The 12,893-nt window shown below is 43.8% G+C and overlaps 1 protein-coding gene across 1 annotated transcript in view; it reads right to left on the bottom strand.

Moving 5' to 3' along the window:
* The window catches only part of PSME4 (proteasome activator subunit 4), a 44,124-nt gene extending 34,744 nt beyond the window's left edge, over positions 1-9,380 (bottom strand). The window contains exons 1-3 of the mRNA XM_038131849.1: positions 9,112-9,380; positions 3,242-3,382; positions 2,634-2,750 (exon numbers count right to left, since the gene is read on the bottom strand). Coding sequence (XP_037987777.1) covers positions 2,634-2,750; positions 3,242-3,382; positions 9,112-9,284 — 431 coding nt within the window. The 5' untranslated portion in view covers positions 9,285-9,380. The remainder of the gene's footprint in view (positions 1-2,633; positions 2,751-3,241; positions 3,383-9,111) is intronic.
* Positions 9,381-12,893: the final 3,513 nt, after the last annotated feature.

A 12,893-nucleotide genomic window follows, 5' to 3' on the forward strand; every position in this document is an offset into this window, starting at 1 on the left:
AGAGAGTGTTCAAGTACAGCCCAGCTACAGGAGACATCCTGGAACAGTCCCATTAGGGAATATTAGCAAAGGACAGCACAACGCAGCTGGGGAGGTAGATTAAAAAACACCCAGCATCACTTTGAACACCTATCACTGTTCTCTTTTTTGGCACTACAGGATTATTTTCTTCTTCTGGAAAGGGTATGGTGATACCAATTTGCAAATTGTTTTTTTTTTCCCCCTGCATTTACACAGAGAAATATGTTTCAGTTAAAATGATTAACATGTAAACTGAGCGAGGTGACAATTACATTATCAAAAAGCAGTAAGACAAATTTCAGTTTTTCAGGAGAAGGTCTGAAAGTAAAGTCTAGTCCTGAAGTGGGCACTCCACCACAGAGCTTAAATTAAGACAATGGAAAGAGCAACCAGCTACAGTTTCACAAATTATTTTAGTGATCTCCTAACTAGAGTGAACCATCTCTCACTGGATTAGTACAACTAAGCCCTTGTTTCTAAAAAAAACCCAAACAAAGCAAACCCCGCTGCAATCCCGCTGCCACTTCCAGCAGTTTTCTGCATTTATCATACACCAAAACTCCTGATACTGTTTCTCTACTAAAATTCCCAGTGAACTCTTGACACAGCAGCTCTTCACAGCCCCAAGGTTGTTGCTGGGTGGATTTTCCAGAAGCCATTACCTCACTGCTAAAGCACTTTCCATGATTTCATTGGATTTAAGAGGAAGGAACCTTCACTCCATAACGTGCTCTTGCACCAATGGTGATTTTACCCGTAACCACACACAACAATTGCTCCAATGGAAAACTGAGCTCTCATTGAAACCCCTGAAATACATTTGCTGGTTGAATTAGTTAGAACAGAGCCCTGGAGAGCCACTCCACACACACTGCCTGGGTCCCCAATTAGCAAGGCTGACATCCAGTGCGACATTCTCATAACCAGTGGTGTCAGGTTAACATTGGCCTTCCAAATACAATTATTTATGCAGAGACTTCCACCTGAGTGACAGTGTTACAGTCCAACAGAACATGCAGAAGGGACATTGGCCAGAGCTCAACAGAAAAAAAAAAAAAAAAAAAAGAATCATTCTTACCACCTATGTAATACATTAAGCACAAATGTTTTAGGTGAAGACCAGCCTGGTCGATATGAACTGAATGTAAACAAAAATAAAATTCAATTAAAACAGGAGATAAATTAAACAGCTACAAATCAGCCTATAAAACCTTGACTTCCACCAAAAAGGTACCCCTTGGGAAAGGATGAGCACTGTATGGGAAGGAATCGCACTGCACAGAGCGTCTGACACGGAATAAAGTTAATAAAATTGAATGCTTCAGTCAGATCATCACAATAGAAATCTTCCTTCCTGCTTAAACTCCTTTATCCTCCTGGAAAAGTTCCCTCCCTCCTACACAGTGAGCAGTTACTCAACACCATCTCCCCAGAGCAAGGCGTGCAGGTACAAACATTAAAAAATAAAATAAACCAAGGCAGACTCTGCTCTTTCACATTTTACCTACAATTACCAAAATAATTCTGTTTAGCAAACTGATTTTTTCAGCTACATAGCCACATGAGAAATTCAGTCTGAAATGCTCCATATATTTCCTGTTCATGTTCCTTATCAGCAATAGGATCTTCCCCTCAGGAATCAGTGGCAGTTTCGTTCAGAAAATGATTTTTTAAAAGCAAATGAAGCACTTTCCCCTGCATTTCTGGACATAAAGTTTCAATTCAACCAAAGATAATGCATTATCCATGTGCTATGTTTTATAATTTGTAATTTATAGAGCAGGACCTTCTCTGACTGGGATAATTATGAAAATTTTAAGTCTGAAAATCTGACAGATGGAGAGGGATTGACAGTGCAGAGAAAGCAAAGAAAACAAGTTTTCATTTTTAAAATCAGCAGAACATGTCTAAAATTCTTAACTGGAGAAAAGAAATTACTTCTCCCTATCATGGCATCCCTTTGAGTAAATGCCTGTATTTCCTACAGAAAATATTTCACTTTTCTTGGAGAGCAGGCTGACTTATACCTGGATTCCAGATCCTGGGAATGATTACAGAACAAATACTACAGGACAGTACTGTTTGTATCTTTTTCTTCACAACTTTACAGTGTTATAGAAGAGAACAGCACACATTTCACTTTGTACCTCTGCTGGTTTTGGCTGGGGTAAGTTAATTTCCTTCACATTATTCCCCATCTTTAGCTCGACCCACAAGTTTTCTCACTTTTACCCTTCCAGGTCTCCCCCCAGTCCCACCAGGAAGGGCAGCATGCGAGGCTTAGTTGCCAGCTGGGGTTAAACCACAACAATACCAATAAATTTTTCACACTAAATTTATTGAACTGTGGGTTATCACCCTAAAATAAGTTGAGACCTCTGTGGCAGTGTATTTAAAAATTAATCACACTCAAACAGCATGACAAACACAAGCCACAGGCAGAAGGAGATACATGATTCAGTGCAGCCCCGCGTGCAACTATTGAAAGGTGCCTTGTGAAAATAGAAACTGAATATTTCCCATGTATCAAATTCCAGATATTAAAAGCACATTACAAAGTACTTTAAAGCAGGTACTAATGGCCTATCAAATGTTTTAAAATGGGAACTTACTTGGGAAACCAATTTAATCCCAGATGTTCTGTTTTGGAGTATAATATCCTTTCCAACATTTCATAGAGCGGTCGCCATGGTAACTCTAAATCATCCCTGGAAAGCAGTTCCTTTTTCCTAATAGGAAACAAAACACCAAGCAGTTCAGGATTCAACACTGACATGGACATGCTGCACATGGGAATACCCCCATCCCTGCTCCCAATTTGGCACAAACTGCAGGAAGGCCAGGCAGGAGCAGGCTGGCCACTGGCAACCTTCAGCACAAGTGACAGTGTCAAGATTTTTCCTGACTAAGTGAAATAAACATTATCGAGTCGTGAGCCAGTTTTCATCTTCTCCCTAGATGAGAGTCAGCCTTAATTCTTGGCTCTTTGAGCTGTTTGGCTTTCCTGACATGGGGAAAACTGGCATTCTTCCACTTTCAGTCCCACTCCTAAAGCTTTGAAAGGTGTTTGCACAAGAGAACCCTTTAACCAGCAGCACTGTGTAGGGCAGATAAGTGAAGTAACCTGTAAGAACTCTGCCACATGAAAGGTACAACATTGAGCAAGAGATCAACTGCTGTGAGAGAGAAGTTTCCACAGTCAGCAGAAATCTCTACTCACTTTAACAGGTTGATCAGCAGGCGTGCAAATCCTTGCATCATGCTGATCTCCAGCTTCGGAATTGTCACCAACTCGTACAGTAGTTTGATAAACAGCACGTGATCCTCCTTGCTGAATTTTCTGCCATACAGTCGGATGTATCTGCAAACCAAACACAAGGGGAGTCAGCAACATATTCAAACATCCCATTTATCCCAGACCTGAGCCAGAATCCCTCTGATCTGCTGTTTAGTGAAACAAAACTAAAACCTGGTTCTCAGGCCCAACAAGTAAGAACCTGAAGATACACACCAAAGGAAGATTTACAACTGCAATTACAGGAAGAAAAAGAATGACCAAATAAAGTTTACAGCCCTCTAAGACTCTACAAATACTGTAACCTCAAATAAAGTTTACAGCCCTCTAAGACTCTACAAATACTGTAACCTCACAGACAGGACACAATCCAGAAGCTAAAAAAACAACCCAAAGAGTATCAAGACAAGCCCAAATCCAATAGCTTCCTGCAAGGATAAGCAATGGATTTAGACACTGAGCTTTTGCTAGTGGTGTGTCCCACTGTCTTCAGCAAGGGGAGATCCATCAGACTCGCTCCAGAAGAAGTGTTTGCTCATTTAAGCTGAGGTTAAAAAAAAGGAACATATTTCAAGTCTTGAAAGATACTCTGCACCAGAAAAACCTATATAAGGTGCTATCAGAGCATTTTAGGTGTGGCACAACTGTAAATTACTGTTCACTGGGAGGCAACTTCCCTTTTTATTACTGCTCTGGCTATTCTTAAAGATGCTTAAGAAAGCTGCTTTCCACTTCCCTTTTCCTGTCAAATTCAAGGGGGGGATGTTTATGTTTGATGGGCAGTGTTTTCACTAATGTTCATTTCAACATGTTGTACTAACTTTAAGCACAGAAGGAAACAAACAAAATACAGGATAACTCACTTTTCCACCACAACAACCTAAATAATCTGGATTGACCAGAGACACTACCTACCTACAGAATTACACCACCAAGAGCTGAACACCTACACTTTTCACATGCCTAAAAAAGACACGAAAAAGAATACTCAGGGAAAGAAAAATGGGTGAAACATGTATGATTAAAAAAAAAAAAAAAGGAAGAAACTGCAGAAGCCTGGAAAATAAGTTTTAACTACAAAGAAACACAGAGATCTAATTTATCTGCCAGTATTGCTATATATAACTGAAAAGAAAATGTTTGGCTGGTTCTCCTTCGTGACATTTGCTAACAACAGCTCTGCCACACAAAATGCTGTTTAATTAAGAAAGGAGTAAAGTACACAGAAACATGCTGAATACAAAGATGTCACTATGCCCAAGCAGCAGGACTTGATGCCAAATTGCTCCCATATTTTACAGCTTCTTTATGTAGGAGGGAGGCAGAGCTGAAAGGGGTCAATTATTTGTATTAATCCAGCTGAGCATTAAGGCAGTGTCAGAAAATAAATCCTTCCAGAAAGGGGTGTTCAGCCTTTTCCTCAAGATTAAATAAGAAAAATCTGTAAGAGGGGAACTGCAATATTTTCAGAATATCCCTTCAGAAGGGATGAAATATTACCATTACTAAATAAAAGAATATAGGCAGAACTTCATGAACCCTGAAGGGTGTCCAGGGGCTAATCTGCCAGATAATTTTCATCATAAAAATGGTATCTCTTCAGGATAATTGGGTTACTGGGGAAAAAAATAATTGCAGAACTAAATTATTGTAAAATAAGACTTCTGAAAGCAGATAATACTACATTGAGATGGCATCTGAAATCTTAAATCCACTGCCTTTTTGATTCCTTTGAGGTTTTACGAGTTCTTATCCTGCAAAAAGGACAAAATTATGGCCCTTCATTGTTCAGCTGCATGGGAAAAAAAACCCCAAAATCCAACAAATAAAACACACCCACACAACATGAAAAACATGATTAGGACGTGAAAATTCTGTTTCCAACTCCAGCCTTTCTGTACAGAGTACAGGGTCTCTGGAGATTACAAAAGAAAGAAAAGAAAGAGAAAATCATAAAGCCAATTCCCCAGTCTCGGAGTGCTGGGTATCCAATCTCTCCCTCCAAAAGTACAATAGGCCTATTTTTAGGAGGTGTACTATCATATCATGTGGCCACCCTAAACTGCCCTAGAAAGTTGGCTGCTCTGCTACAGTTAAAAATTACCTCTCCTCCAGAAGCTGAACAGCACAGTCCCCTAAATTCCTGGCTCTCCATCTGCATTTCCTAACACACAGAACAGGATCACGACTGGTTTAAAGCTCAGTTTTTGACAAATGATGTGAAAAGCAATGAATCACGCTCAGCAGGACTGCTTAAATCACATGTACATGTACACAGCACACACATCCCTCACACAGCCAAAGAAAGCTTCTGTTTCCCTGATAAAGATGAGAGAAAGATGTCAAACAAGACTTTTAGGCAATGGTGATTGAAACACTTGGCCAAGTCCCACGGAGACATTTCCATCCTCACTGTAACTTTGTGTCCTGTCATTCCCCTTCCAAACAGTTGAGCTGCGTTTTTTCCACACCTTACAGCAAGACAGTTGAATGTCATTTTATAAGTCTACACCTGACAAGCCCATAAAATAACATTGTCAGGGACAGCAATTGAGCTCTTCATCTTCTCACAACCCTGACTGCTGGAGCAGAAAGCACAGAAAGGCATTTGTGTGTTTGCCTGGCTGCAGAGTTAACTCCGTGTACAATAACCATGAAATGTCCGTACCATATTAATATATCTCCATTTACTGACTATGTTTAGTGGTTTTTTCATTTTTAGAACAATCTATGAACCGTGAAAGAGGGAGAAGTTGAGACAATGTATACTGCTGACCTAAAGACCATAAAAAAATTATGGAGCAAGACCAGTTAAGCAAATTATTTTGATGTAACCTGCTTTTCCCACACCCGCTGTGGCAAGCCAAGATTCACTCTTCTGCTTTCACAACTGGTTAGTATTTTACAAGCTTTTACCAGACAAAGCTGGAGGAATCTTGGAGCAATTATTACAGATTTAACTGCCAGTCTTTGGGGCAAGTTTTACTTGCTTCAGAAACCTCACCTCAAATCATAAGTTACTCTCCTCACAGGAGAGAAAGTTCTCTCACCACAGTCCACGCACACATATCCCAAAAGCAGCAGGTGTCACCACTGAAAATGACCCATAAAAGAATTATTCAAATCAGCTTACAGACATTATGTCTGATAAACTCCTATTCTGCCTCTTTTCTGTCCCCCCTCCCTACTCAGTTCGTGACATCAGACAGCTGAAACAGCTGGTCTGAAGATAAATATGTGCAAGTCATGGTTCCAGCTGTGGGGGGTACAAAAACTACACAATTCAGCTGTCACCATGAAAGAGTACTCAAATTTTTAATTCAAAAAAAGATCTGAGTTTCACTTTCATTCTCTCCTGTGGCACAGAGTTGTAAAAAGCTGAGGAGGTGCAACTAGGCAGGTGTATCATTTGCACGCCACTGTTTGCTTTGCTCATTTGTATGTACACATATCTGTATTAACCTTTGTATCTCCTCAATAAATAAAGATGTAAATTATTTCACAGAATACTGCAAGAATTCTGGCCTTTGCAATTCAGACATTGGCAACAAATCTAAGCAGCCATCACGCCATTATGAAGATTCTGAGCATTTTCTTTTTATTAACTGTGGCTTTTTTCAGGAGGGGAAAAAAGGGAGCAAGTAAATTTGGAGATGAGTCCCTGACTATGAGAGACAGTAGAAATTGGATTCTGTTGTCATGAACACCACAGGGCTGGAAGTGTTTTATCTACACCTGAACTTCTACTACTATATTTCACAGAATGATAGAATGGTTTGGGTGGGAAGGGACCTTAAAGCCCATCCGGTGCCACGCCCTGCCATGGGTAAGGACAACTTCCACTATCCCAGGGTGCTCCAAGCCCCATCCAGCCTGGCCTTGGACACTGCAAGTGACCCAGGGGAAGCCACAGTTTCTCTGCACAGCCTGTGCCAGGGCCTCCTCACCCTCACAGGGAAGAATTCCTTACCAATATCCCATCTAACTCTGGCTGTTTGTAGCCGTTCCCCCTAGTCCTGGTGCTCCAAGCACTCCAGCTATTTGTATTTTGTTAATAGAGACAGTCCCTCTCCATCTTTTTGTCTGCTCCCTTCAGGTACTGGAAGGCCACAATTAGATTGCCCCAGGCCTTCCCTTTTCCAGGCTGAACAACCTTGATTCTCTCAGCCTTTTATCCCTAGAAGTACTTTGTCAAGTCAAACAGAGCAGCAGCACATCTCTCACATAACTACACCAGCTTATTTTTTTTACACCAAGCCCACTGTTTCCTTCCCTGCCCACACCAAACACACTCAGAGCCTCCCTGTATCTAAAATGCCACAAAGAAAATCTTGGTACTAACAGGCATCAGACAAGCTGCAAGCACTCACAATGAATTCAAACTTCAAAGTGTAGGTGGAAAACCACAAATTGGAGCCTGCTGACCTTTCTGTGATTCATAAAGCAGCACAGCAGTAGTTCCCAACAGGCCAAATTCACTGCCCTGGAGCCTGAAGTGGTAACAGCAATTGCCATTTACAGAGTGAGTAACAGGGAGATTCTAAGGCACACACTTAGAATGAATTTCTGTGCCTACTGAGCCTAAAGCTCATTTTTCTCACAGTAGGGACTCCTAAGTTTATTTCAACTCGATGGGAAAAGGAAGTTCCACCACAGGTACGGGCAACAGGTACCACTGAAACCAGTATGAGTTAGCAGATGGCTGGGGGGTGGGAAGGGAAGCAGTGTTGAACTGGCTCCAAGCAGGTTCAAACTGTCACACAACACAAACATGTGAGTCATTTTGCAACCACCACTGTAATTCTATCTAAGATTGCCTCTTGGGAAACAGAAAGACACTTACATTCCAATACAGTCGAATCTAACAGGCTTTGACTGATGAATTTATATTAAATTCTCAACTGATATTACTTATGTAAGGAGAGAAGTTGTAAGTAAGTGAGTGTTTCAAGACGGTTCAAATGTACTTTGTTGTTTCTGGCACACAGGAAACACTGTTTGTGAAGGCACACACAGCATTCAGCAACAAACACGATAAACATCCACAGAATTTACTGATTGCAGCTACAGGACTCACTGTCACATGACGCCATATCCAGTGTCAGAGTGTCCTGAATAAAATAGGGTTAAGTGTACTTCATAAAATTCACGAGAAGTAACCGATGTCGCACTCCGTGCTATCTATGAAACCACCGCGGGTTCATCTGTACAAAAACCACCTTGCCAGCACACACACAGCACGGCCAACATCAGCACAAACTACCCCACGCCAGAGTTCAGCCAAGATATCAAGGGCACCAGCGGTGTTTACACAGCATTAAGCCAGAGTTTAATTCTGCCAGCACTGACCCAACAAATGGCCTGTCTTGAGAAAGACTTCGTGTTCCTATAGCAGAAGTTACACGGAGATTGTATCAACCACAACTTGCTTAAGAAGGGGAGAGGTGAAACAGGTGGCCAAACAGGCATTAAAAAATATACACGTATTAAAAACAAAAGCACGAGTTAATCGCACAAGCGCTTAAGTCGTAGAATTCGGAAGTTTCAGAGGCGGCAGGCGAGCTCTTGCGGCCGGAGCCACCTTTGTCCCCGTTTCCGATGTGGAAGCGCTGGCCTTGCGTGGGGCAGGGACGGGACAGCGGCCGGGAGCGGGGCCCGGCCGGGTGCCAGCGGTTCCGTTATGCGGGAGGCGCTCCCGGCGGGCAGGGCACGGCTCGGCAAGGCAAGGCAAGGGACGGGACCGACGCACCGCTCGCAGCCCGAGGCCCCGCTCCCCGTCCCGCCCCGGCACTCACGTCGAGAGCTTCCTGGTCCAGAAGAGCCCGCCGGGCCAGAGCTCCTGCAGCTGCACGGCGCGGGCCAGGTTGCCCTTGATGTGCTCCAGGAAGCGGGCGGCCTCTGCCTCCAGGCGCTCGCCATAGGGCAGCAGCTTGTTGTAGACGATCTCCTTCTGCGGCGGCCGGGCCATGTCGGCGCTGCCCGGGAGGGCCGGTGACCGCGGCCGCCGCGCCCCGCCCGCCCCGCTCGGCTCTGCGCCGCTCACTTCCGGCGGAAGGCGGGCCCGGGGCGGCTCCGGGCGCTCCGCGGGCACGGGGCCGGGCCGGGGGCGCGGGGCCGGGGCCGGGCGGTGCTTTGGGCGCCGCCCGGGGAGGGGCGGAGAGGCCCCGGCGCCCGCCCGAGCTCAGGGCTCGCGCTGTGCCGCTCTGGGGCTGGGTGAAAAGCCCTTCTGCTAAAGCTGCCGCCGCCCGGACGCGTAATTCGGAGTGAAAACATTCACCCGGCGGCTGCTCTCATCGGGAGGGAATCCGGCATGGGTTCTCGCTCAAAAACACTCGGGGTGAGGTGGGAATGGGTGCTGGAGGTAACGGGGCAGTGCCCGTCCCTGGAGAGGTGCAGGGACAGACGGACACTCAGTGCCGGCGTCTGTCGGGCCACAGGCTGGACTCGGTGATCATCTCCGAGGTCTTTGCCAACATAATTGATTCGGTGGTGCTGTAATTAGCCCCCGAGTTTGACAGCAGATTGCGCGGCTGCCTAAGAGGCTTATTTGAAATAATAAAGCTAGTCAGGAGCGCAGAGCTCGCCCGCGGGCCGTGGGTGTGGGATAAACTGCTGAGGGATATGTGATAACAGCACTGATAGCTGTTATCTCCAGCTGTCCTAATATAATTGAATTTCCCCTCAAGAGTTACATCGTGGCCATACAACAGCTGCAAACTGATTAGATTTAGAGCTACTGACAAGGGCAAATCCTGTTTTCTGATCTTTATGCTCAAACTAGCTCTGTTTAAAATTAAAAAAAAAAAAAAAAAAAAAAAAAAAAAAAAAGACGGCTAACTAAATTATGGAACACGATGGGGAGAGGAGAAACGCCCCAGGAAACCTAAGTATGACAGGCAAAGGCATCATGGCATCTTCCTGAGGAGTGCATCATCTACTTTCTTCATCCTCCTAGACCTGTATTTTTAATAAAGGAAGCACCAGGATTTTGTTTAGTGTCCCATCCTTCTGAAATAGCCTTCCATTCCTAGAAGATTTTGTGTCCCATGATCACGTGGATCACATCTATCAACTTTTACATGATTACAAAATAGCTGGACTTCACTCAATTTGTTGCCATCTTTCACAGGGACTTCACACTCGTGTTGCCTCATAAACTGCACGAGGCCAAACAACTCATGGATGGATCTCTGCCCTTTCTGGCTTGAATTAAAAATGAAAACTTGATCGTGGTCAGCTTGCCATAGGGATAAAGTACATCTTGGTTTAGCATTTTTCTGGTGAAAACAGAAATAAACAATATGAAATGAATGGTATTATCACCAATTCAGTCAAGGATAAATTGGCCCAAAGGCTGTCATTAAAAAAAACAATATCTATAGTTAGTGAAAAGGATAAAATATGTGTGCATTGAGATTGAAAAGTCTAAAATTACTTAATTTCTGTCACTTAGAGGCAATTCTTGATGATCACAATGGTGATTTGTTCAGACATTTCCAATGTGGAAAAGTGTGTCAAATTTGAAGCATGCTGTTTGTTTGGACTTGGAGAGGGAAAAAAATCAAAATTCTAGCCCAATTTTCTGAAATTGAAGTTGGCAGATACATCAGGAGCTTCCCAGCTGCATGCTCTTGCTTTGTAGCCATGTTATAAAAAATTACTCCTGCCCTTTCTAGCCCAAGTTAAAACTAAGCCTTGATTTTTCAGGCATTTTGGAGTATTTGGCATGTGAATGAACACCTCTGACCTCAGGGAGCCTGTTCTGTCTGAGCCAACAAGCTGCCTTCTCAGCTATGGCCTCAGACACATGAATGCCTTCCACCAGGTTTAAAAACTCACCTTTTGGGGAAAAATATGCCAAGTTACGCCATCAGCACCTCTGACAGCCATCCTACTAACTCTTCTGATCTCCTCCATTCCTGTTTTCAGAGTCTGAAACAAGGGGAGAGGAGATTCCTGCTCCATTCATAATTACAGTAGTAAGCATACCTGTAGTACTTGCTTTTTGAATGTATTTTCTGCATGTCGATTCATTTACTAATTACATTCAGTAATTATTAAAAAAACCTAATCCTTTCCCCTCCCTGCTATGCCGCCATTCTGCTCTTTAAAAAGAGAGAGGGAAAAAAAAAAAAAGAGATACATTTTGCCAAGTGAGTCAAAAATAAATGTGTTGTTCAAGTTTGCAATATGTTTTGGCTGCAGCAGTGTGTGAGAGCACATTTGGTTCCCGAGTCAGATGATGAAGGACGGGGCTTTCATAACACAGGACCCGTCTGTGCCACTTCACATCAACAGCTTCTTCCTCTCCCATTAAGTAGGAGGAATATGAATTGCCAGCAACCCAAATATGGCAGCCACCTGTTGGTTTTGGCATTGCCTCCTGAGAGCTGATGAATCCGAGTGGAGTAGTTGTGAGAAAAACACAATCTTCCCATTCATGAGAAACTTTGAGTGCTGACAGTGGCATGGGTCACGCTGGGGGGTGTCCGCGTGTTCCCTCATTGGGCGATGCCCGAGGGCAGCCAGCACCAGCACTGGCACCAGGATTTGGGAATCTTGTCACTCAGCCTTGCTCCCTGCTGCCTCAGCTCCCCAGGGACTACTTAGCACAGATGTTTTCCTTAGTGACCCATCTGTCCTTTTCCACCCAAGCTGGATAATTTTTGAGTGACAGATTTCCATCCATTTTTCAGTACCTGAGGCCCTTCCGGTACCTGAAGGGAGCCTACAAGAAAAATGGAGAGGGACATTTCACAAGGACCTGGAGTGACAAGACAAGAGGGGATGGTTTCAAACTGAAAGAGAATAGGTTTAGATGAGATATACACAAGAAATTCTTCTCTGTGAATAGGGAAGCTGTGGCTGCACCATCCCTGGAAGTGTCCAAGGCCAGGCTGGACAGGACTTGGAGCAACCTGGGATGGTGGAGAGTGTCTCTCTCTACCCATGGCAGGAGGTGGAACTGGGTGGGCTTTAAGCTCCTTTCCAACCTAAACCACTCTATGATTTTCCAGTTTGGAAAAGAATAGCCAATCCAACAGGAGCTTCATATTACCTGTGTCATATCTGTCCTAGTCTATGACCCCCATATCTCACAAGGCACCACTACAGGAATTAAGAGGAATAGCTGCTTTTTGATGAGGATCCTCGGACTTTCCCTCAGCCCCGTGTTTCTAAACTGGTCAGTCATCCAAAGTTGGTGCCAAAGAGGCAACTCAGAAACATCCCTGTCACATAAACCTCTGTTTTACAGAGAATTTGTCTATTTGGGGGATGAGGGCAAGGGTAATTACAGCATCTGAATGAGGAACTTAAAGTTTCCTGTGTAGTATGGGACAAAAATAGGTTCTTCTAAAGTGTGATTCAGAGGAACTAATTTTAGGTCCCTAAAATAAGGCTGTCTAAATACTCCATGACATGTTTCAAGTTGGATGGGGAGGCGGGTTCAGTGTCACCTACAGCACATACGCTGAATATTGTTCTTTTTCTGCAACGCCTGTTTGGATCTGTGCGTTCTAATGTCAGTGGAACATTTCTGCTGAGCAGAAATAAGAGGCCCTTGTAAAGAGGTTAG

Source organism: Motacilla alba, chromosome 3 (assembly GCF_015832195.1).
Source record: "Motacilla alba alba isolate MOTALB_02 chromosome 3, Motacilla_alba_V1.0_pri, whole genome shotgun sequence".
NCBI lineage: Eukaryota > Metazoa > Chordata > Aves > Passeriformes > Motacillidae > Motacilla > Motacilla alba.